At 59.8% G+C, this 23,589-nt stretch overlaps 1 protein-coding gene across 3 annotated transcripts; it reads left to right on the top strand.

Annotated features, from left to right (window-relative positions):
* Nucleotides 1-4,614: 4,614 nt before the first annotated feature.
* On the top strand, nt 4,615-23,537 carry ERFL (ETS repressor factor like). Of its 3 annotated transcripts, none has more exons than XM_053915368.1 (6): nt 4,615-4,996; nt 18,433-18,512; nt 21,295-21,529; nt 21,863-22,058; nt 22,156-22,276; nt 22,628-23,537. In XM_053915368.1, the coding sequence occupies exons 1-6, from the start codon at nt 4,980-4,982 to the stop codon at nt 23,074-23,076; spliced, it is 1,098 nt and encodes a 365-aa protein (XP_053771343.1). In that variant the 5' UTR covers nt 4,615-4,979; the 3' UTR covers nt 23,077-23,537. The 3 variants fall into 3 exon arrangements, with proteins under 3 accessions (XP_053771343.1, XP_053771344.1, XP_045041388.2); XM_053915369.1 differs by lacking the exon at nt 4,615-4,996 and adding an exon at nt 5,089-5,184; XM_045185453.2 differs by lacking the exon at nt 4,615-4,996 and adding an exon at nt 8,148-8,253.
* The last annotated feature ends 52 nt before the right edge of the window (nt 23,538-23,589 follow it).

Raw genomic sequence — 23,589 nt, forward strand, 5'->3', positions numbered from 1 at the left:
TTTTCTCTCTCAAGTGTTTTCAATTTTATTCTGAGTGGAATTAACTACCCCTGATGTCAAATTGCCGCCGAAATCGATAATAATATCTTTACAAAAGAGGATATTCTTCTCTCGGAGAACGGCCTCTGAAAAATGGAAAATTTAGTCGAAATTGATTCATTACTTGACACTTTATAGAACGGCTGCGTATTGATCGCACCTGTCATGTCCCATCTCCCCTAATCGAAGCTGAAGGCCGGCTCCGATGCCTGCTATTTTTCATAATTCCACCGCAGCCGACAGCTCCACAAACACCGCGCTCGCCCGGCCTCCGCCTCCCGCTCTGGCCGCCGCCGCGCGCGCCCTCGGCCTGGCCCCGGCCTCGCGGGCCTCGCCTGCACCGCCGTCCCTCCGGCGTCCATCTGTCCGCCGGTTCCCTGAACGTCCTCTGTCTGTTCTCCTCCCCCACGTGGCCACCCTCCCCCGCAGTCAGTCTTCTCCGCCCCAACCCCAAGCCCTAAGCCTGTTGGTCTTTTTCATGGGACCCCCTCCACGTCAGTCCACCAGTCTCCTCAGCACCCCGCCGCCCTTGTCCGTCTGTCTGATTCACAGCCACCCCACCCCCCACCCACATATTCCCTGGCTAGCTGCCTTCCCCTGCTCTGTGGCTGTCTGTGTGGCCGTTTGTCCTCCCCGTCACAGGCCAAGCCGTCCTGCTTCTTTACCTTCCACCGCGTTCGAGGGGGGTGCTGGGAGGGCTGGGTGGGGGAGGGGTGGGAATGCCGTCTGCTATCCCCCCGCCCCTCCCCCCGCCGCGGACGGGACTCCCCCTGGCTCTGCAATCCCTCAGCGCTCCCCAGTACCCGGGGTGTAGCCCGGCCCAGCTCCAGCCCCCCGTCCCTGCCTTCCAGCCACCTCCCTAGGAAGCTGCTTCCCCCCTCCCTGAACCCCTCCCTACAGCTTCTTCCGTCCACCCTCCCTGCTCTCCTTACCGTCCTTCCCCTCCCTCCCTCCCTGTGCCTCCGCAGGCCCCGGAGCGCCCAGGTCAGACCAGGGCCCTGCCCTCAGGGAGCCTTGAGCCAGGGACCGCCCCCACCCCCTCGCTATGGGGTGGGGGTGTCAGACTGTGCCAGAAGAGGTGCTGAGAGCCTGGGGTGGGGGGTAGGGTGGACTCTGCTGGTTGCTGGCGTTCGGTGGGAGGTGGCCACCGGAGTCTGATATGAGGGTGGGGTGGGGTGGGGTGTACCCAGCAGGGCAGTACTGCCCAATAGTTAGGAATGCAGCCCTGCCCCTAGGGCCCAGCTGCCTTGCCTCAGATCCCACTTTCAACACTATCTAGCTGTGTAACAGTGGACAAGTGACTTCTTTCTAGGCCTCAGTTTCTTCATCAGTAAAATGGGGATAACCCTAATGGCACCTGCCTCGCAGGGGTGTTGTCCTGAGAATGAAAAGAGTTCGTCTGAGTGTAGAGTTTGGGACGGTTCCTGGTCCAGTGCAAATACCGTGGAAATGTTCGTTGTCGTGTTTATTCTGATCGTGCCCAGAAACTGTCCGGTCCCCCCTGCCCCCCGCCCCAGCTCTTGTGATCTCGTGGTTCAGGGCGGGTCGCGTGGGGAGTGGGTTGTAGGGATGCATTTCTGGGTAAAGGGGTCAGCTCACACCTGTCCTGGTTTCACTCCCTGTGTTCAATGCACTCTAAAGGGAGGTGCTGGTCCTCACAGAGGGGGCCTCTCACTGCCTGGGGGTTTATAACGAGTCTAATGGCGGTGACAGACCCCAGGGGTGTCCTGTCTCCTTTGTGGGTAATAAATTTCTCCCTTGGGTGTTAAAGGCTGGTGAGGGTGTGCTTGCCTTCCCTCTCTCTCTCTCTCTCTCTCTCTCTCCCTCCCTTCCAGGGGGCATTAAACATCCTGAGGGTGTTCTCTCCCCGGGGGTCTTAACTACAGTCGTCTGCTACTGCAGCCTCCCGGGGATATTAACTACTGCTTAATGGCCCCCCTCCTGCGAGAGGCTTTCTTCAGTCGAGCAGGTGTTGGCGATACCGCTAATGAGTGGGTATACAGCCTCGGTGGGGGGCACACCCTCCTCAGGAAATGCTGTGTAGCAGGAACTCTCACTTTTACGGAGCGCCTTCTCGGTGTGCACAGGGCTTGGCACACTGATGTCCTCTTTCTCATGAACCCTCCCAACCACCTGGGGCTCAGAGAGGGAACGTAGAAGGCCCCAGAACGCACAGCTCAAAAGATGTCACAGAAATCAGGAAGGTGTCTTGGGGGCGGGGGGGGGGGGGGTTGTTCTGAGCAGTCACGTGGGTGTTTTTCACATGTCTGTTGGCGTGTTGTCTAGCCTAGCAGGTCCTGGCCACCAAAGGCATCAGAGCCTTCCCTGGGTGGGGGCTTCCATACCCCACCCCCACTGGGCATTGTGAGACCCTCACAAGTGTCGTCCGCAGTCTAATAAGCGTTGCTGACACTCTGGGATGGTTTCCTCTCTCCCAAAGGTGGGGCTTAGAGGTAAAGAGTGTGGGAGCCCTCTTTGCTGGTGCTCTTGGCTGTCTAACGGGTGTCACTAACTTTCCGAGGAGGTTCTGTTTGCTGGAAGGGTGTTGTGTGCACTGTAATAAGCGGTTTCTTCCCAGAGAGTGTTCTGTCTTATTGGAGGCTGCTACCTGTGTGGTCCATCAGGCTCTTTCCCCTCAGGTGTTCTTCCTCTCTCCACAGGTGTCCTTTTGCACATTTCTTGGTCATCCAATCCATTCCCGTTGGTGTTCTAGCTCTCTCGAAGGGTGTCATAGCCACCTTCGGGTGGCTGGTGTTTTCTCTCTCCCAAAGGGCGTCACGTGGAGGTGATGAGTCCCACTCCACAGAGGCTGCCCCAGAACACCCTCCTTGGCATTCAGAGCCATGCACCGCGAAGGTGCTGGGAGAGTGTTCTCCACAGCCTGGTGGGTGTCACAGACACGCGAGGGGCATGCGTGTCTAGCCGGCGAGCTGTCTTCAAGGATGCAGCGTGCAGTCAGGTTTGCTGTGGATACCAGAGGGCCGTGGTCCTCCCGAGGGTTCCCTGATACCACCTCCTGCTGGGGTAGAGACACCCAGTGCAGGGACTTCTTGCTGACTCCCTGAAAGAGTGTTGCTCAGGCAGAGGCAGTGAGGGAATTCTCATTTTCTAGCAGAACGGCCCGTACTTTGAATTGGACCACATCGACGTGGTGATGCTCCGAGCAAGCATGTGCACGCTTGGTGCTTGGACCGTGCCAACTACGCCCTTGCCCTGCTGCTTAACCCTCCCGACACTTCTAGGACGGAGTCTTCATTATTGCCCCATTTTACAGATGCAGAAACTGAGTCTGGGGATGCCTAGTGGCTGAGCGGTGAGCGGTGGTGGAGCTGGAGCCTGCTGAAGCCTCCTCCATCCCCGCAGTGCCCGGCAGAGCTGTCCTGGCCATGACATAGCCACCGTGTCCACTCAGGGACTGTTGTCCTTCCCCAGACCCCTCCCCCTTCTGAGACAGATGACTGTAGGGGCTGAGAATGTGGCTTCCGGGCTTGGAGGGCAGGGCAGCCTGACCTGGGAATGAGAGAGTGAGGAGGGGAGGGAAGTGAGGAGAGGGAGAGGGAGAAGGGGTAAAGGGAAGGCACCAGGGAGGGGATGGGAAGGGTCGATAGTAAGGGTAGGGATTAGTGAGGGCCAGGGAGCCAGGGGCTGCTGCTCTCAGGGCTGGAGACCAGGGGGTATTTACTTATTTTGGTGGGAGCAGATCAGTGGGCCCTTGTCACTGCAGGTGTAGGCGTGTGCTCCTGGGACTGTGTGGGCGTTGGAAAGGGGCTGTCAGTGTGCCTGCCTGCCTGAGTTCTGTGTGTGCCTGTCTGTGTGTCTGTCTACACGCCCCGGCCTCGTGTGTCAGTGAAGGCTTTGTGTGTCAGGGGTGGGGGTGTAGCTGTAAGTCCCCATGGGTCTTGTGCGTGCATGTGCCCAGTTTGTGGGTCAGTGTGGGTCAGGGTGGGCCAGTGTGTACAGGCTGTGTGTCCATCTCTTTGTGTACATACTTCTCTGCGTGTGTGTTCCTGAGTGGGGTGGAGTGTCCATGTGCCCACTAGGCAGTCCTGTGTGAGAGTGCATGGTCCGTGTTGCTGTATCCATGTGTCCTTATGTCCGTGTGTCTGCTATCCGTGCTGTGTGTGTGTGTCCGGATCCAATTTGGCGTGTCCAGCAGGGGTTCTGACCTCCACCTCACGCCTGGCCTGTGGGTCCAAGGGCGTCCTCCTCGGGAGGGGAGGGGCAGGGCAGGGAGGGGAGGGGGTCCCTCCGCCCCTGCACCCACCCCCGCCCCCACCCCCACTCTCTCAGTCCCGGGATCGAACCTTATTTAGAGTCGCGATTCGACATCTGTTTTCAAATTTGATCAGCTCTGAACTTTATTTTCCGAGTTTGAGGAAAATTATATTCCATCGATCGTGCTCCCGCCCCCTCCCCCCGCACCGCCCGCCGCCGCCTCCATATATCTGCGCGCCGAGCCGGGCCGGGCGGCCGCGAGGGCGGGAGGCGCGAGGCGCGTGGAGGAGCGGAGGAGGAGGAGGAGGAGGAGGAGGAGGAGGAGGAGGAGGAGGAGGAAGAACAGGAGGAGGAGGGGCAGGAGGCCGACCCCAGCGCCCTCGGTCCGGCCCGGCGCCCGGCTCGCGGCGCCGCAGCCCGCCCAGAGCTCCGTCCCCAGCTTCCCGCGTCTGCGGCGTTCTCTGCGCGTCTCTGTTTGGTGTCTCTCCGCGTCTCCCAGTCTCTGCTCCGCCCGTCTCTGGCTGTCTTTCTGTGTTGGGTCTCCCTCTGTCCCGGTCTCTCAGTGACTCTCGCTCTCTGTCCGCGCCCCTCTTGCTGCGCCCCCACCCCCGGGGCTCCGGGCACCTCCCCCGCCCCGTCCTCGCCCCGGTTCCCCCTCCCCAGGACGCCGCGGTGCCATGGCTGCGGGACCCGAACTTTAAACACTTCTCTCCGGACCGGGGCGGATGCGCAAACCCAGCAAGTGAGTGAGCGGCGGGACGCGCAGGGGCGGGGATGGGGGGCGGGGATTCCTGCCCGGGGCGGGGGCCGGGGCGCCTGAGTGCTCCCGGGAGACCTTCCGAGCGGGGCTGCCGGAGCCCGAGGCGGGGAGGCGGTGGGGTCGCCGCCCGGGCAGTGGGGACGGGTGGGGCTTCTCCCATCCCTGGGGAGGTGGGAATGGGGGCGAGAGCTGGGGGTGGGCCCTCCGGGCAGGGGGCCGGGATAGGGATCAGGCTAGGGGGCCAGGAAATCTGTGAGAGCGTGGGAGAGCGGGGCCGGGAGAGACTGGGGTCTGAATATTTGGGAATGGGGCTGGCGGGCCGACCTGAGGATGAGTCTGGACATTTGGCAAGAGTCCTGGTGGGGTTTAGAGGCCAGGGCTGAGGGCTTGAAATTTGGGACCTGGGGTACAGAGCCAGGAGACTGGGTATTTGGAGTTGAGAGCTGACTGTTTGGGGCTGGGGGTCAGGAATGGGTGGGTGGATATTTGGGGCTGGGTCAGCGTGAGGTTGGATTTGGGGGGCTGGGAGGTCTCTATTCGGAGCTCGAGCTCAAGGCTGAGGGTCTGCACATTTGGATCTGGATATTTGGTGTGATGGGGTCAAAGGGGCTCTGGGAAAGACAGTTGGGCCCATTTTGGGGTCTGCACAATTCGGGGTGGGGGCGCTGGCCTGCTCTTCTGGGGTCATGTGGCTTACTGTGCCACACACCTTTTCTGTCCCAGTCATTCCACACCTGGCACAGGGCCATGCTGAGCCACCTGTGCCCTCCCTCCCCTGGCTGCCTCTTTCCTACTGTGTCTCTGTCTCTTCCAGCATCTCTGCGTCCACTCTAACTCCCAGCGTCTGTTTCTCTTCGTCTCTTGCAGCATCTCTATTTCTTTGGGTCCAACTCTTAGACTCTCAGAATCTCCTTGCGTCTCTCCCTCTGCATCTTTCTCAGCATCTCTCTGTCTCTCTGTTTCTGCCTCTCTGTCTCTCACTATCTCTCTGTCTCTGTCTCTCCCAGCATCTCTGTCTCTGTCTCCCCCTCGCTGGTTTCCGCTCAGATTAAGCCGGGGACCTAATTCCAGGCCCAGGATCGAATTTTCTGGCAACAAAGGGAAATAGCGAATCGATCGGTCGCTCCGGAGATTAAGAGACAAGCGGCGCGCGGATCTATCACGGCTAAACGGCCCCCCCTCCCGTTTCCCCCGCCCTGCCGGCCCGCCGAGGCCCAGACGCGCTCCGCATCGCCAAGCAGCCTCAGGAGCACCGGCTGCCCGGCAGGCCTAGCCTCACCAAGCCCAGAACTAACTGTGTGCCCCGCTGAGGACTGGAACCACGGGAGGGATCGGAGAGCCAGAACTGACCTCTGGGGAGGGCAAGGGAGGGGAGCGAGTGAAACCCAGGCAGCAAACCACCCGGAAGAGTCATGCTGCACGCACCTGTGGCCTCAGGTAACACCTTTTATCCACACTTGTCTATCAACACATCTGCCACATCATGTTCCTCTTTTAGTTTCACACATCTGGACCTCCAGGTAACATTTGTCTTCTTGTACCTGCCCCTTGCAGGTAACATCTGTCCTCTGCATCTGTTTTCTTCATCAGCCCCCATAGTTCTCACCTGTTCCTCTTACCTGCTGCCTCCAGGTAACATCTGTCCCCTTGAAGCCTTCCCCAAAGATACCCATGATCTCTCATACCTGAGCATCTCCTCCTACCTGCCTCTCCAGGTCATACCTGCTCTCCGAAATTTGCCCTTTCCACCTGAATCCCTGCATCCACCTGCTTTCATAGCACTCTGTCCCCTTCCTACCGGTACCTGCACCATCCCACCTGTCCCCTAAAACTGTGAATACACTTGTTTTTCACACATTCATGTTTCTTCACACGTGCGTCCTCTCAAGCAGTACCTGTTTACCATATATGCACACACACACACACACACGCCCCTTCCTTGCACAGAGGCACTCTCGCACTGCATGTGCGTCCTCCTGGTCTGGCCTCAGATACACCTGTCCTCTCCCACGGTCCTGGCTCTCAGCCACACTTCTCCCTTGCAGTCTTAATCTTGTCCACCCTCTCACCTGTCCTTCCAGAAGCACTTCGCACACATGTGTCACCTAAGAACACACCTGCCTCGTACCACTCTCTCTGCCCCTACCTAGCTCCCTCGGACTTCATCTGCCATCGTTTTACATAAATACACCTACTTGCAACTCATTCCGCCATACCTGTCTTCCCCACTTGTCATTTCAGGCGACTCATCCCAGACAACACGTGCGCCAGTGCCACCTGTCTCCTCAGCCAACACCAGCTGAGCGCTCACACATGCCTTGGTCCTTGGGTACCGTGTATGTCCTTCTTCCTCATGTCTCTCTCCTGCCATGATGTCCCTTACAAGCCCTTGTCCTCCGAAAGCCACACCTGTCCCATGTGCATACTTGCTGCTCACCGAATATCTGGCTCCTCACTGTTTCTCTGTCTCCACCTGTCCGTCTTTCACAACACACAGCACCACTTCACACGTACACGTGTTTGCACAGCTCGGGGAATCTGCTGGGCCACAGGTGTCTGCCTCATCTGTACGCCTGCTTCCCTACACCTACCCCTCATGTACTCTCTGTCCACGTCCCTTCTGTTCCTGCGTACCTAATATCCCATATTTTTTACTTCCTTTTTCTTGCTGCACGAGGTCACACCAGTATCTCCACGCACCCGCCTGTTCCTCACCTGTCTGCCTCAGACATCATCGGCTGCTCTGGTATCGCGTTCATTCATTTCTTCAGCAAATAAGGCCTGAGACTCCACACGGCCTTCCTTAATCGTTCTCTCTGTTTCACTTTTCTTCAGCTGGGTCTCTGTCATCCGCCCCCCCCCCCCGCCGCCCCCTCCCCCCCGCCCGCATCCTGGCCCCGAACGGGTCAGCTACTCCTGGCCACACTCCTGCCCCACGGACGCACACCTGACTCCCAGTACTGGGTCCCCCTCTATCCTCCTCCTCGATATCCATGTAACCCTTGTCTCTTCGTTGCTTTTTCAAACATTGTACCCATTGTACCCGTGACCACCTGGTCTCAGCTCTGCTCGTCTTCACTACCTATGCGTGCGACCTGTCACCTCCACACCTCGATAGACCTTCAGATCCCTCACACCTGTCTCCAGCCTGCTCCCCTCTGGAAACACCTGTCTCTTTTCATGGAACGTGCCCCCTGGCGTATGTCTCCTCAAGGATAGATGAGGCAGACACCTTTTTGGTGAGCATAAGGAACACCTGAAGCTCTTGTTACACACGTCACATCTGTTCCCAGCCGTCCACACACCTGCCTGCTGCATCCTGCAGAATCCCTCAGGTCCGAGGTTCTCAGACTGCAGCGTGCGCCAGAAATGTCTGGGGTGGGGGCTCGTCGGAACACAGAGGTCGGGGCCTCGCCCGAGGGGTTCTGATGCAGCAGGTCTGCGGGCAGCCTGAGGCCCTGCGTTTCTGACAGGCTCCAGGGGATGCTGCTGCTGCTGGCCCACGGCCCCTCCTGGAGTAGCACCTCCTCTTAGCACGCTCCCAGTGCCCACTTACTGCACCTGTGTCCGCGACAGGCACTGTTCTGGGTTCTTCATGTCCATTGTCTCATTTCATCCTCAGGAGGCCCTTATGAGGCTGGGTGCTTCCTCTTACCCCATTTTATAGAGGAGGAAACTGAGCCCAGAGAAATGGAGTCATTTCTTTAAGGTCTCAGAAACTGCTGGATAGTGGACATTTGAGGCAAACTGAAGCCACCTTACTGAAGTCATTCCTGTGTCCTTGCCTCCTGCTTCCTTCGAAGACTCTCTGTCCACGTGGTCACTGGGGCCACACTTGCTTCTCCATCACCTGCCAGCTCTCCAACACCCCAACCTCACGTTCTCCCTCCCCTCCTGCCCTTGGACACGCCCACCTCCCTGCCTTAACACCTGTCACTCTCTGACACTGACTCCCAGCCAAGTTTGTCAGCCGAATCCTCATGCCCAGCGGACCCCGCTCCCCGGGCTCCAGGAGCCAGCACAGCTGCCTGCCACCCCACACCTGTCTCCCAGACACACCTTGCTTTGTGGAACTATCGTCTCCACAGGCACCTCTGAACCTGCTCTTGCTTCCTGTGTGCCCGTGCTGCCTTTGTTCCCTTCCTCTGTCTCCCTGTGCCGTCTCCTCCTCTGCCTGTCTCTGAATCTGAGTCTTTTCTGTGTCGCCTTCCTCCCTCCCGTGCTCTCTGTCTCCCTGCTTCTGACTCTCTCTCAGTGTCTGTATCTCTTCATGGCTCTTTGTCGCTCTCTGACTCTGTTTCTGTGTCCTTCCTGCTGTCTGTCTCACCCTCTGTCTGTCTGTGTCCTCCCTCCTCTTCGCTGTCCTTTGCTCTCTTCTCTGACAGTGCAAATGTTGGGGGTCTTGAAGGCATACTGACCCCCATTTAAATCCAGGCATCAGCATTCACCCCTGTGAAACTTTGACCTCAGTTTCCACACCTGAGAAATGGGCGTCATGACAGTTGCCACCGCCCAGGTTGTGGTGACGATGGGTGCTGAGGGCAGTGAGAGGACCCAGGACAGATAGTGTCCGATCTGTCCCAGGGTCCCTCTCTGTTCCCGACCTTCCCAAGGGCCGCAGCCCCACCAGGCTGTCGGTGAGCGTGTGTGTGGTGGGGGCAATGGAGAGAGAGGTGGGCAGAGGCATCCCGGCCGAGGCCTGGGCATGGGACCAGTGTGGGGCTGGGGACAGGGATCGATCCGCTCGGCGGCAGTGCGCGGGCCAGGATTGCATCTTGTCACAATAATTTATTGCTCTCATCCCGTCTGATCGATGGCGCTGAATTAGCACCGCACGATGCCCCTGGAGCCCCAAGCCTCCCCGAGCCTGCGGGACCCCAGCCCTTCTCCGGCCCTGTGGGATTCTCCGCAGCCCTGGCACCCAGCTCCAGCCGGCCCGACTCCACACCGGGCCCTGCCAGGGTGCTCTGGCCTGCTCTCTGTCTACTGTTTCCCTGTCCCCGTGTCTCCGTCTCCCTCACTGTCCCACATTGCCCCTCATGTTTGCCTTCCTGGGCCTTTGACCCAGTGTGTCTGTTCCTCATTTTCTCTGACCCTCGGTCACCCACTTCCCCACCATTTTTGAGCCCATTTCCTCATCATTTAATTCCCTGTTCCTCTCTGTTTCTGTGTGTCAGTCCCCCATCGACCTGTGCCTCTGCCATGCCGTCCCTCTGCTTCTCTCCCCATCCCTGTCCCTCTGCACCCTTGCCCCAGGTTGTGCTGCTGCACCTCCATTTCTGTCCCTTGTTCTCTGGTTTCCTGTCCCTTTGACTCACCATCTCTCTGTCTGTGTTCCCCTGCCTTGCTCTGCTTCATCTGAATTCCATTTAGACATGTTTTCCTGAGCACATACTTGGCGCCAGGCCCCGTGAACAGGACACATAGTGCCCTGCCCCTTGGCCATTCTGGCCAGCTCCCGTCTGTCACTGTCTCTCTGGTGGAAGGCTTGGGGGCCAGAAGGCCCAGCCAAGGCAGCCTGGTGGGCCTGGGGTTTAGGGATGACAAGAGGGGTGAGAGATGGAATTGAGGGATAACTTGCATTGGGAGGAGGTTGGGGTTCAGAGTGAGGCAGGCTAGGGTGTGGGGATATAGGGCCAGGTGGAGGTGAGGAGGGGGAAGGGAGGGTTTTGGATTTGGGGTGGTAGCCCTGAGCTGACCCCCCAGCACTGCTGAAGGGCCTAGGTGGGCATCTCCATGGCCCAGAGCTCACAGGGCCATCAGCTTGCGCCCCAGGCTCTCGGGCCTTCCCTGTCCCTCCCACCTCTGCCCTGCAGGCTTTCCGTCATCCACTCCTGCACCTCTGCCCTAATCCCTCAATTTTCCGCATCTCTGCCCCCTCCTCTCTTTCCTCCCTGACCCAGGGTCTTTCCTCCAGCACCTCTCTCCCCGTAACCTCCAGCTCTTTAATTCACTTTGTCAAGCCTGACTCACTCACCTTTTCCGGGTTTCTCTGACTTGGATCCCCTGACCTCTGTCTCTGTCTCTCTCCCTCTCTCTGTCTCTGCCCCTCTCTGGGTGTCTCTCCCCTCTGTCTCGCCTCCCACTCCAGCACTGCCTCCATCTCTCCGGGTCTCTGAAGGGAAGGGCAGGGCTCCCCCTGCAGGGGTTAGGGGAGCAACCTGAGCTCTGGGTCCGCATAGCGGTTTTGCCTGCACCTCCCTCTCCCGGTGCTGTTTGGTAGTCGGGGTGCGTGGCACTGCGGCTCCCACCTCCCTGGGGACACTCTCTTGCCACCCCCCCACTGACACCATTCTGCATGCTGGCTGCAGCCCCAGGGACATTCGTGCAGAGACTGGGACTCAGGAAGAGAGACAGAGACCCAGACAGAGATGCCAGCTAGAGGGAGAGACTGGGAGAGGGTGCTGTGAAGTCTCCATCCCTGCCCTGGCTCGGTGCCTCCTAACCACCCTAAACCAGCACCTCCGATGCCTTCTCTGGGCTGGGAGCCTGTGTCCTGTTGTCTGTCTGCAAACTGTCCCTCCGTCTGTCATGCATAATGCAGCTTCGGCGGAGGTTGCCATGTGCGTGTGCACGCGTGCATGTGTGTGTAAGCTTTGGTGACTATGTGTGACACTACGTCTGTGTATGGGGACGTTTTAGCTGTCGTTTCCTGTGACTGTGTGACTTGTGTCGCAGCAGGTTGGAGTGTGATTTGTGGAGATGTGTGCATTCCTCGGCGCAGGTGACTCAGTCCAGGTGCCTGGGTAAAGAAAGATGTGTGTTCGAGAGCACGTGTGTGACTTCCACGCAGAAGCCAGTGTGAGCGTCCATGTGACTGTCCAAGCTCCGAAGTTGTGCCGTGTCTGGACTTCTCAGGTTGGGTACTGTGTGGCGTGTCCGAGAGCCAGCACAGGACAGCCCAGCTCTGAGGGCCAGGAGACGAGAGCACTTGGTCCAAGGGAGACGGGGCGGAAGGACCGAGTGAGACCCAGGGCTGAGTGGGGCCCAGTAGGACCCCAAGGGCCTGGCTGTTGAGGGGAGAACCGCTGTGGGAAAAGGTCACAAAAATCCCCTCAAATCTGCCTCAGAGCCTGGCTGTGTGAGCTTGTGTGGCAGTGTGTCTGTGCTACGAGGTCTGTTGTGTTTCTGAGCCTGTGGGCATGTGCCCGAGTCTGGGGTCAGGCGGGAACAATGCTTGCTGTGCGTGCATGTGCCTATGCACGTGTGACGTCATTTGGGGGAGCAGGATGTCGCAGGCTGGATGAGGCGTGCCAGTTCATAAGACCTGAGTGAGCGATACTGTGTGACCAGCCCTAAGCCTGCCGGGCCTGTGTGTGGCTGCGTGTGTGTGTGACGTGTGTACGCTCCTTGTGTGAGCTGTGCCCTATGATGTGGGGGGCTGTGTCTCTGTGACAACATGTGAATGTGGGTGTGTGCCTGGTGCCTGTGTGTGCCTGTGTGACGTGTGCCTGGGTGGGGAGGACAGTGTGCAGCCTTCAGAGGCATAGCGAGGTGTGTGTGTGCACATGTGTGTGCGTGCACCCCAGGCGCAGGCGCACCCTGACCCAGGGTCAGGACAGAGCATTTGGTTGGTGTGGGCAGAGGAAGGAGTGGGGGTGACCTCGGGGGTGGGGCAAATCCTGGCAGGAGGGTCCCTGTCACCCTCCTGACCCTGTCCTCCTGGGTCCCCTTAGTGCCTATGACGGGACAGTCCCTGTGCCAGGGTTTGTGTGCACGTGGACATGGACGTAATCTAGAGGACAGGTGTGTGTGTGAGCACACACACATATTGTGTGTGACAGCAGGCAGCCAGGCTGTGTGTGGTGTGGGAAGTGGGCCCAGTGGTGGGTGTCCCAAGAGGGAATGTGCGGGGTCTACTGCGTGTCTGCATCGTGTGTGCGCACGGATGTGCCCTGCGTGGTGTGTGTCCTAGGGAGGGGTGTGTTCCCTGGGCGGGTGCAGGCAGCCTGTCAGGGGGTGTGTGTGTGTGTGTGCCTGTTGGTGTGTGCGTGTGGGGGCGGCAGAGGGAGAAGGGTCTTGGGCCGCATCTCTCTCCTCTTTAGACAGAGCCCCGGAGAAGATATGAAATTTAAAAAAAAAATCAATTTTCATTCCACTTGTGCAGATTGTGTTAAGGGGAGCTGGGGGGGGCTGGGTGAGGGATGAAGGGGCTGGGTGGGGGGGTGTGAGGCCCGAGGCGGCTCCCGAGGCGGCCGGAGCAGCTTAGAGAAATCAAAACAACTGGTTAAACCCCAGCCCAGGGGGCCCCAGTGATGGGAGGTGAAGAGAGATGAGGGGAGACAGACAGGGACAGAGAGAGACAGAGATGCCGAGAGACAGAGACAAGAAACAGAGACACCCGGAAACAGAGATATCTGGAGAGAGAGGCAGACAGAGAGATGGAGCCACAAGACCCTCAGTGAGAGAGACAGAGACACTGACTCCCAGTGGGGCCTGAGAGGCCAGACCTGTCTCTAAAGAGACAGCACCAGAAGTGCACCTGAAACGATGGCACACCTTACACACATGTACACACAGGCAGATGCACACTTGAGAAGGGCGGTGGGTGGACAGACAGGCGGACAGCCGGCAGGTGGCAGCAGGATTGGTGGGGCCTCAGGCGGGCTTCCCTCTGAGTGCCCACCCCTGTCCCCACACAGCCCCTCACCCAGGTGGCCTGTGGATCTGAGTGTGCCACTGATCAGACTGAGCCACGTGCACGTGTGAGTGTGCATCTCTGTCCCCATTTGTGACACAACATGTGTGCACGCAGGGTCTCTAGTGCTTTTGTGTCTCGTGTGTGTGACTGGCTTTGCTGTGCGGGTGCACGTGCCTCGCTGCCCGAGTGCCTCTCTGCTTCTGTGTGGCGTTGTGGTTGGTGGATCTGCATTGACTGTGAACCTTGGTGTGTGCCTGTGATTTGTGTTTGTGGGCCTTTGTTTATATGTGAGGCTGAATTAACATATGTCTTGTATGTGTATCTGTGTACAATCGTATGTTTTTATTTCTGTGCGAATGATCATGATGTGTGTGTGACAGTCATGATGTGTATGACTATTTTGACATGGCAGTGTTGTGTGCTGGAGTTGCTGTGTGGGTCTGTGTGATGTGTTTTGTAACATTCTTTGTGCATAAGATTTTGTTGACACATGCATCTCACATCTGTGTGCTGTGTGACGGTGTGGTGTGTGTTTGCTGACAGTGTCTGTGAGGTGTGCTGTGTGTGACGGTGTGGTGTGTGTTTGCTGACAGTGTCTGCGAGGTGTGCTGTGTGTGACGGTGTGGTGTGTGTTTGCTGACAGTGTCTGCGAGGTGTGCTGTGTGTGACGGTGTGGTGTGTGTTTGCTGACAGGGTCTGCGAGGTGTGCTGTGTGACGGTGTGGTGTGTGTTTGCTGACAGTGTCTGCGAGGTGTGCTGTGTGTGACGGTGTGGTGTGTGTTTGCTGACAGGGTCTGCGAGGTGTGCTGTGTGACGGTGTGGTGTGTGTTTGCTGACAGGGTCTGCGAGGTGTGCTGTGTGTGACGGTGTGGTGTGTGTTTGCTGACAGTGTCTGCGAGGTGTGCTGTGTGTGACGGTGTGGTGTGTGTTTGCTGACAGGGTCTGCGAGGTGTGCTGTGTGACGGTGTGGTGTGTGTTTGCTGACAGGGTCTGCGAGGTGTGCTGTGTGTGACGGTGTGGTGTGTGTTTGCTGACAGGGTCTGCGAGGTGTGCTGTGTGTGACGGTGTGGTGTGTGTTTGCTGACAGGGTCTGCGAGGTGTGCTGTGTGACGGTGTGGTGTGTCAGTTTGCTGACAGGGTCTGCGAGGTGTGCTGTGTGTGACGGTGTGGTGTGTGTTTGCTGACAGTGTCTGCGAGGTGTGCTGTGTGTGACGGTGTGGTGTGTGTTTGCTGACAGGGTCTGCGAGGTGTGCTGTGTGACGGTGTGGTGTGTGTTTGCTGACAGGGTCTGCGAGGTGTGCTGTGTGTGACTGTGGTGTGTGTTTGCTGACAGGGTCTGCGAGGTGTGCTGTGTGTGACGGTGTGGTGTGTGTTTGCTGACAGGGTCTGCGAGGTGTGCTGTGTGTGACGGTGTGGTGTGTGTTTGCTGACAGGGTCTGCGAGGTGTGCTGTGTGTGACGGTGTGGTGTGTGTTTGCTGACAGGGATGTGAGGTGTGCTGTGTGTGACGGTGTGGTGTGTGTTTGCTGACAGGGTCTGTGAGGTGTGCTGTGTGACGGTGTGTGTGTCAGTTTGCTGACAGGGTCTGTGAGGTGTGCTGTGTGACGGTGTGGTGTGTCAGTTTGCTGACAGGGTCTGCGAGGTGTGCTGTGTCAGTTTGCTGACAGGGTCTGCGAGGTGTGCTGTGTGTGACAGTGTGGTGTGTGTTTGCTGACAGGGTCTGCGAGGTGTGCTGTGTGACGGTGTGGTGTGTGTTTGCTGACAGGGTCTGCGAGGTGTGCTGTGTGTGACGGTGTGGTGTGTGTTTGCTGACAGGGTCTGCGAGGTGTGCTGTGTGTGACGGTGTGGTGTGTGTTTGCTGACAGGGTCTGTGAGGTGTGCTGTGTGACGGTGTGGTGTGTGTTTGCTGACAGGGTCTGTGAGGTGTGCTGTGTGTGACGGTGTGGTGTGTGTTTGCTGACAGGGTCTGTGAGGTGTGCTGTGTGTGACGGTGTGGTGTGTGTTTGCTGACAGGGTCTGCGAGGTGTGCTGTGTGTGACGGTGTGGTGTGTGCACCTGCGTTGCTGTGTGGGTCTGTGTGTCTGTTTGGCAGGGAGAGCAGGGAGGCAGCCTCGGCCTGCACAGCCCCTCTCCACACTGCTGCGTGCACACGCACACGCACACACACATTCAGTGCCATGGCTGCAGGCGGTGGAGATGGGGGGCAAAGGGGGGTGGAGGAAGCAAAATAAAATTAAAAATTAAAGCTCGCCCGGAGTCCCCATCCGCACAGCGCAGGCCGGTGGGGAGCCGCAGGGGGTGCAGCAGCTTCCCCTCCATAGTCACCCTGGCTGGGGCTGTCTGTCTGTCTGTCTGTCCGTGCTGCTGTCCTACCAGACCCCTGACTGCCCTGCAGCCCTGGCCCCCGCAGGCCCTACTGCCTCCTCCGGTCGATCAGTGATCAATGGGGCCAGGGGGGCGCCAGGGGCAGGGCAAGATCAAAGGGGCCCCAAGAGATGGGCACTGGGATGGAAAGAGAGACACGGAGAGAGCCGGAGACGGGGACAGAGAGACAGGCAGACCAGAGACACAGAAGCAGAGCTATGTGGGGACACAGAGGCTGGGGGGAGCATGACCCAGAGACAGATACATGGGGACCCAGAGACACGGGAAAGGGGACAGGGGGCTTCGAACCAGGACAGTCAGGGCAAAAACGCAGGGAAGGGGACAAAACGAGATGGGGAGGCAGGGACCCAGTCCTGGTGGGGTGGGCCTTACAGGACCGAGGCGGGAAACAGAGATGGGAGAAGTGGCAGGCAGAGACCGCGAGATGGCAGAGACGCGTGCGAGAGAGACGGCGGGGGAGCGTGGGAGCAGGGCCTGGAGCGCCGATCCCACGGCTCCTCGTTATAACGTGTCCGGAGGAGGCGGCGGGGAGTTGAAAGCGTCGGGAAGAGAAATCAAAACCAACACGGAAATGAGAGGGGCCAATGGGGGGGGATGGAGGGGGGGGGAAGGAGGGAGGGGACCCAGAGAGGCAGAGAGAGCCGGGGAGGTAGGAGAGGTGGACAGGGAGAGGTGCGGAGTCGGGGTGAAGGAAAGAGATGGGGAGACAGAGGGGAGGGAGATAGAGAGACAAGGACTGGGTGGGGGCAGAGACACAGAGATGGGAGAGTTAGAGAGACGCAGAGAGAAGGAGGAAAAGAGACAGATGGTGGAGTGAGAGGGAGCGAGAGAGACTGAGATGGAAGAACTGGGGAGACAGGGAGTGAGAGACACAGGGACAGGGGGACAGACGTGGAGAAGAGAGATGGGGCGGAAGTGGAGGACAGAGAAATAGGAAAAGGGATTGAGTGGTGGAGAGAGAGAGACCGAGGCAGATGCCAAGGGGCAGAAGGTCCCAGTGATGGGGACAGAGACACCCCACGTTGGGGGGAGACAAGGAAAGAGAGAAGAGATACAGAAAAATGGGAGAGATGATGGGAGGAGACAGAGAAGGGGGAAAAAAACACTGAGTAAGGAGAGAGATGAGGAGGGGGAGACGGGGAGGGAGACCAGCGGAGAAAGTTGGGCAGATGGGGCTGGAAACAGAGGCAGACCCTGTGGGGGTGGACAAGGTGGGGCGGGCAGGGCCCCCAGAGGGGCTTGAGCTGGAGGCGACTGGAGGTGTGGGGGGTGTCAGTAGACCGCTGTGGGGGTTGGGGTGAGGGGGGCTGTGGGAGATGGGAGACGTCTGCAGGGCGTGGGGGAATGGGCTATCTGACAAGGCTGGGTGTCCAGGGGGCGAGGTGGGTGGGGTTTATGGGGGAGCAGAGTGTCTGTGGGATTCTGAAGGGTGTGGGGGCTCTTTGGGGAGCAGCAGGGAGTCTGAGAGGAATGTGTATTGAAGAGTATGCGGGCTGAAGTGTCTGAGGGGAGGGGCCCTGGGGTGGTGGGGTACCTGAGGGGGAGGGCTGTCAGAAAGGGGAAAGGTTCAGAGAGGGGGGCAAGGAGGGGTGGGGTGTCTTAGAGGGAGAAGTGCCTGAGGGAGTCTGGGTCTGCGAGGAGGCACGTAGAGGGGCAGGAGTGTCTGGGGCGGGGGCGGGTCTGAAGGGAAAGAGGTGTTTGGGGAAGGGAAGCAGGTCGAGTGGCCGGGTGTGCGGGTGGCCGCAGGTGGAGGGACGGGTGTCTTTGGGAGTGCACATGCGGGCGCTGGGGGCCGCTCTGCTGATAGGTGGGCGGAGGGCAGGGCTAGGCCTGTCCCCTCCCAGCCCATTGGGCGGGCACCCGGTTCGGCCAGCTCGGGGCAGGCAGATGAGAGTGCGGAGCTCCTTTGCGGGGCTGGACGAAACATCTGGGGGTCAGCCGGGGACCCTGAGAGGGGGCGAGGTTCAGAGTGAGAGAAGTCTGAGGCAGCCACAGCCAGAGACAGAGGGAGACCCAGAGACGCACAGAGGGAGAGGTCGGGCACCAGACGGGGACGGAGAGACAGCAGACAGCGGCAGAGATGGTGCGGGGCGGGCGGTTGGAGAGCCAGTGAGTGAGTGAGCGAGAGGGGAGAGGAGCGAGGATGGAGGCTGGGAGCACCCTGGTGCTTAGTGATCGAGGCACAGAGTAAGGGGAGGCGCAGCTGGGGGGAAGCATCATTGGCACAGGGCTGGGAGAGAGACCAGCACAAGGGCGCCAAGGCGGAATGTAGGGGCAGGGGAGGGGGGAGGGGGGCCAGCGTCAGGCTGGGCAGGGTCTTGGTGCTGACCCTTGTCTGTCTCTCCCGCCTGTTCCCGTCCTGTCCCTGCACGTCTGTCCCGGCCTCTCTGCAGGGCCGGCTCCACCATGGACTGTAGCTGCGTCTCCGACCTTCTCTTCGCCCCGCCTGCCCTGCCGGCTCTCTGGACCCCCGGTAACTGGCCTGGACCCTTTCACCCCCAGCCCTTGGGCCTTCCCAGCAGCCCTTCCTTTTCTGATCTCTGACTCTCCTCCCTCCACCTTTCGGGTCTCTGTCAGGGTCCCCTGAATCCAATTCCTTAATGAAAAACTTGGCTACAAACTTCCCAGCCTGATGTCCCTGCCACCTGCCTGCTGGGATGTGGGGGTCTCTCAGAGGGTGGGCGAGAAACTGAGGTCCGAGAGGAACAAGGATTTAGGCACCTGAGGTCCTGGGTGCCTGCCCTGCACACCTCAGCCCGCTGTCACTGGCCCTGCAGGCAGAGAAGAGCAGGGGGTCTGGAGACCGGCAGGCACTGATGGAGCAGGGACAGGGACCAGAGGGGGCACAGGCCGGGTGCTGGTGGACAAATGGACAGATGGGACTATCCAGGCAGGGGGACTTGGAGACACGGCCCCGCCAGCCAGAGCCCAGGAGAGACGCCGGCTTGCTCAGAAGCGGGTGCTCAGAGCTGGGGGTGTAGACAGTAAGACTGGCTTGGATGTGCATTTGAATCCAAGTCACACGCCCCACAGACGGGCTGTGTGTGTGTGCACTTGTGTGTGTGTGTGTGTGGAGACTGGACTCTGTGCCTGGTTATTTAGGGCCACCGTGTGTGTCCCTGTGTCACCCTCGAGTGTTTCTGAAAGAAGGGGTCACACCGGGCGAGCATGTCTGTGTGTGCAAGCTGGTGTGCGCACTTGTACGTGCGCAGCTGAAGCTACCGAGTGTGTCTCGGCTGGGCGTGCCGTGTCTCTTTGGGGTGTCCAGTGTGTCTGCCTTTGAGGATCGGGGGGTGTCCCCAGCTCGCAGAATGTGCACCTGCCGCAACGGCGTGGAGCCCCTGCGCCTGACCCGTGCAGGTCTGTTGCATGGTGTGCGGCTTTCCCGATGGGTGTCTTGGCGCTGGGAGGGTGGGTGACCCCCGAGCCTGTGCACTGGGGGCTGTGTCTGTGTTGAGGTGTGTGTGTGGGGGGGTTCCTGCATCTCTGTGTCACTGAATATGACTGAGTCCTGGAGGCTGCCTGTCACAATGTGCACCTTTGTGCTGAGGTTGTGGGTCCTCTCTAGTTGTCTCAGCAGGCACAACGTGTCTGAGGACAGGAGGCGTTTCCAGGTGGGGTTGTGTGTCTGCATTGTGTGGCTGGTTGCGTTGTTGTCTTTGGGGTCGTGTGGGTGTGTCTGTGATAGGATGTGCTCTAGGTGTGAAACGGGCCAGAGCTCGCATGCTCACTGAGCCCTGGGGTCTGAGGTGGGAGAGACCGAAATGGAGCTGAGAGAAAACTCTCCCTTCTGGGGGAGAACCGCCTGACCTTCTGCAGCCTCAGGCTGGGGGCATTAGTGCCCACACTTATACACCAAGCAGCCTGGGCTGGACCTTGCTCGTCCTTGCCTCCCTCCCTGGAAATCATCATAAGCCAGAGAGGGCAAGGAACCGCTGGGCGGGGCGGGGGGGGGGGGGTCACAGAGCGAGTGGGTGTAGGCTGGCCCCCCGGCGCAGCATTGCCTCCTTCGCTTGACTTCCCGTTCTTGCACAGCTCTCGCTATTCGTAGGCCAGTTCTGCCTTTCTATTCGGTGCCAGGGCCTGGGGTCTCTGAGGAACGGGAAGGGCACAGAGGGCGTGGCCCAGGAGTGAGCACAGAGGTGGGACCCAGGTCCTGGGGCCTGCTGGATGGTGAGACTTCGGGGTGCACGAGCACATTCCAATTCCCCTGACGCCCGGGCATATTCGGACCACGGAGTGCAGGGTGCCGTCAGGGTGTGACGTGTGTGATGCCGAGTGAGCTGTGGGAGCTGCAGCGTGTGGGTAGGTCGGGAGGCTGTTCTGTCATGGTGTCACCCTGTGTCTGTCAGCCAGGTTGACACGTGTGTCTTGATGCTGACTCACTGTCTCCAGCACACTATCTTATTTGGGGCTCTGGGGTCCTGTGCATTTCTCGTTGTGAGCCCCAGTTCTGAGGGGCCTGAGGAGCTGTATAACTGTGTGTGGGGGATGGGTGTGCGATGTTGGGTGTCTGGAATGTCTGCCTCCGTGGCACATGGTGTTGGGTTGTGTCCCAGCAGCCATGTGCCAGTCTGGGGCATGTGTGTCCCAGGGTGTAGCTGGTGTCATGGAGGGTGAGCGGGCGTGTGTGTGGCATGCTGTGTGCTGTGTGCCTGCAGACACACCGCCGTGAGACTGACAGCGTGGATGCAGGGCGGGGCACGGGGCATGAAAGGCATGCATACATGACAGATGTGGACATGTGTGCACACAGGCCCAGCCTGGATGTGCCAGGGTGGGGCTGCGGGCGTGGAGCTTTGGGGAGAGATGGAGCAGGGAGGTGGCACGGGGCGGGGGGCAGGCATGGCAAGAATCCGGGCTGCTCAGAATGCAGAAGAGACCAGAGACCTCTGGGGCCAGAGGGGTGGGTGCGTGGCAGAGAAGGGCTAATGCTGTGGAGGGGGTGCCCTTCCCTGCAAGCTGGCCCTTCCCAGCTTCTCCCGAGTCAAGGATGCCGTAAGCTGGCACCTCCTACCTTCCACCCCAGGACACTGAACCTGGGAGAGTTGTGCCAAGTTACGGACCTGATGCTGAGTTCTCTTCCATTATGGGCACAATCTGGGGACTAGACGGCAAGCAGGGCATGGAGACTGGGAATCAGGTTCCTCAAGATGCTGAGGCTGGGCAGCTGCCCATCAGAGGCCAGGAGCCAGGGAGGGTTGGCTGCTTCCCAGGTTCCAAGCAGGGGCCACTCCCCTGCCTCCTGTCCCCAGGGTTTGCCTTCCCAGATTGGGCCTACAAGCCCGAGTCGTCCCCTGGCTCGAGGCAGATCCAGCTGTGGCACTTCATCCTGGAGCTGCTGCAGAAGGAGGAGTACCAGGGTGTCATCGCCTGGCAGGGGGACTACGGGGAGTTCGTCATCAAGGACCCTGACGAGGTGGCCCGGCTCTGGGGCATCCGCAAGTGCAAGCCCCACATGAACTATGACAAGCTGAGCCGGGCCCTGCGGTGAGGAGGGCCGGGGCCTCATCCCTTCTCCCCTCGTTGTTCCTCTGGGCCCCCGCCCCTGGGAGCTTTTCCTGGACATCTGGGGCAGAATCCCATTAGATCACACCCAGGGGTCTCTACGGGCAGGGAGTGGAAGGCGGGCAGGGAGAAAGGACCCATGCTCTGGGCGTGGGAGCCACACAGGCCAGCCCCCAGCCCCTGCCCCATCTCTCCCTTGCCCTGGGACCTTGGTCAGGGACTTCTGTGAGCCTGTCTCCCCAGTTGTGCTCTGTGGCTGGCATTCAGCATGGGCCCAGGGATCCCCCACCATCCCCCTTCTCCCTTTCCCCACAGCTACTACTACAACAAGCGGATCCTCCACAAGACCAAAGGGAAGAGGTTCACCTACAAGTTCAACTTCAGCAAAGTCGTGCTTGTCAATTACCCATTGTTGGATGTGGCAGCAGCCACCACAGGCTCCCCGCTCTTGCTGACCCCCGGACCCTTTGGGGGGGCCCCCGGGCCAGATGCTCCTCCCCTTACCCCCGAGGTGAGTCAGGATGCTGAGGTCCCAGGAGGGAGCATTGGAGCTCCAGGGGAGGGGGTGGCCAGTTTGAGCAGTGAGGCCCCCCTGCCTCCCTATCCAGGCCCTGCAGACCCTGTTCTCTGCCCCACGCCTGGGAGAGCCGGGGGCCCGGGCACCTCTGTTCACCCCTGAGACGGACAAACTGCGTCTGGACAGCCCTTTCCCATTCCTGGGCTCAGGTGGTAAGGGCCCCAGGTTCTGGGGAGCCGGTGGAAGGGGTGCTGCACATGTTTGAGGGAAGGGGAGGGGCACAGATGGGGAGGAGACAGCATATAGGCAGGAGGCCAGGCAAGCCTGCTGTGTGTGTGTGTGTTTAAAAGTTAGAGAAGGACCCACAGGGAAACAGAGGAAACCTGGAAAAGGGGGTGAGCTGGGAGAAGGGCTTTCAGGGGCACTAAGAGAATGGGGACAGTGGGGAGAGCCATGCGGGCGGGCGCAGTAGGTTGGTGGCACCCTTCACTAAGGCCCAGGCAGGCAGCTGTGACTGTGCAGCAGTGGCCCTGCCTAACACACGGCACCCCTCTGCCCCCTAGGTGCCACTGGCTACTCCAAGCCCCCTGGTCTGCTGGGTCCTTACAGCCGAGCCTTCCCAGAGTACCCCTGGAACTTTAACCCATACCTTGCTGGCCCCTTCCCCAAGCTGCCCCCCTCTCTCTACCCGCCACACTTCTACCCCAACCCTCTGGCCAGCTCCCTGGGCCACCTACCCTCCACGGGTGCAGGGGGAGGGCCCACAGCCACGCCCCTACTGGCTGCCACAGGGGAGGGTTTGGGTCCTGAGCGCCCTTCGGGCTTGGCAGCAACCCCTCGCCTGGCACTGCCGGGGGCTGGGGGCCCAGAGGCTGCGCTGGGAGGGAAGGAGGACAGCGACTCGGAGCTGGAGATCACAGATGTCAGCGGCTGCAGCTCTGACAGCGAGGGTGAAGAGGGCCTCCCTGCGCCCCCCAAGGCCAAGGCCGGCAAAGGCGGGCTCGGCAGCTGAGCCAGCGTGGGGTGATGGATTCTGCAGGGGTGGGGACCAGGGCCACTGCCCGTACAGCCACTTCTGCTGTCTCGTCTGCCCTTGATGTCCCACCAGAGGCCAGGGACCAGCCCGTGGCCTCGTCCAGGGCCAGACACATGGCTGCCCCAGTCTTCTTCCCCAACCCCAGATTGGAGGGGGGGGTCTCACCTCTCCCTCAGAGAGGGGAGGGAACATGATGGCCTCCAGCCTCCTCCCCAGGCTCCAGTTTGAGGGGGTCCCCTCTTGGCCCCACTCCCAAAGTGCAATACGGCGCCCAGCCTCCCACCCTTTCACCCCCACCCCCGTGCTGTGACCTGTGTGTTTGTGTGGCCGTGTGTCCCTGTGCTGGCCCCAGTCCTGACACCCTCTACACAGGCCCCCTGGGGACAGGGCGCTCAGAGCAATAATCCCGCCCCCAGCCCCCGCCCAGGAGGGCTCACTTCCCCCAACCCCCAACAGCCACCTCCAGAGTTTACTACAAAAATAAAAGAA

This window comes from Desmodus rotundus, chromosome 12, assembly GCF_022682495.2.
Source record: "Desmodus rotundus isolate HL8 chromosome 12, HLdesRot8A.1, whole genome shotgun sequence".
Lineage (NCBI taxonomy): Eukaryota > Metazoa > Chordata > Mammalia > Chiroptera > Phyllostomidae > Desmodus > Desmodus rotundus.

Excerpts from the sequence above, each read along its gene's own strand:
- ERFL (XM_045185453.2), top strand. The coding sequence starts at position 8,234 with ATGAGGCAGACACCTTTTTG. Across the intron at positions 18,513-21,294 it reads GCCGGCTCTCTGGACCCCCG|GGTTTGCCTTCCCAGATTGG; the intron begins GTAACTGGCCTG and ends TCCTGTCCCCAG. Across the intron at positions 22,059-22,155 it reads CTCCTCCCCTTACCCCCGAG|GCCCTGCAGACCCTGTTCTC; the intron begins GTGAGTCAGGAT and ends CTCCCTATCCAG.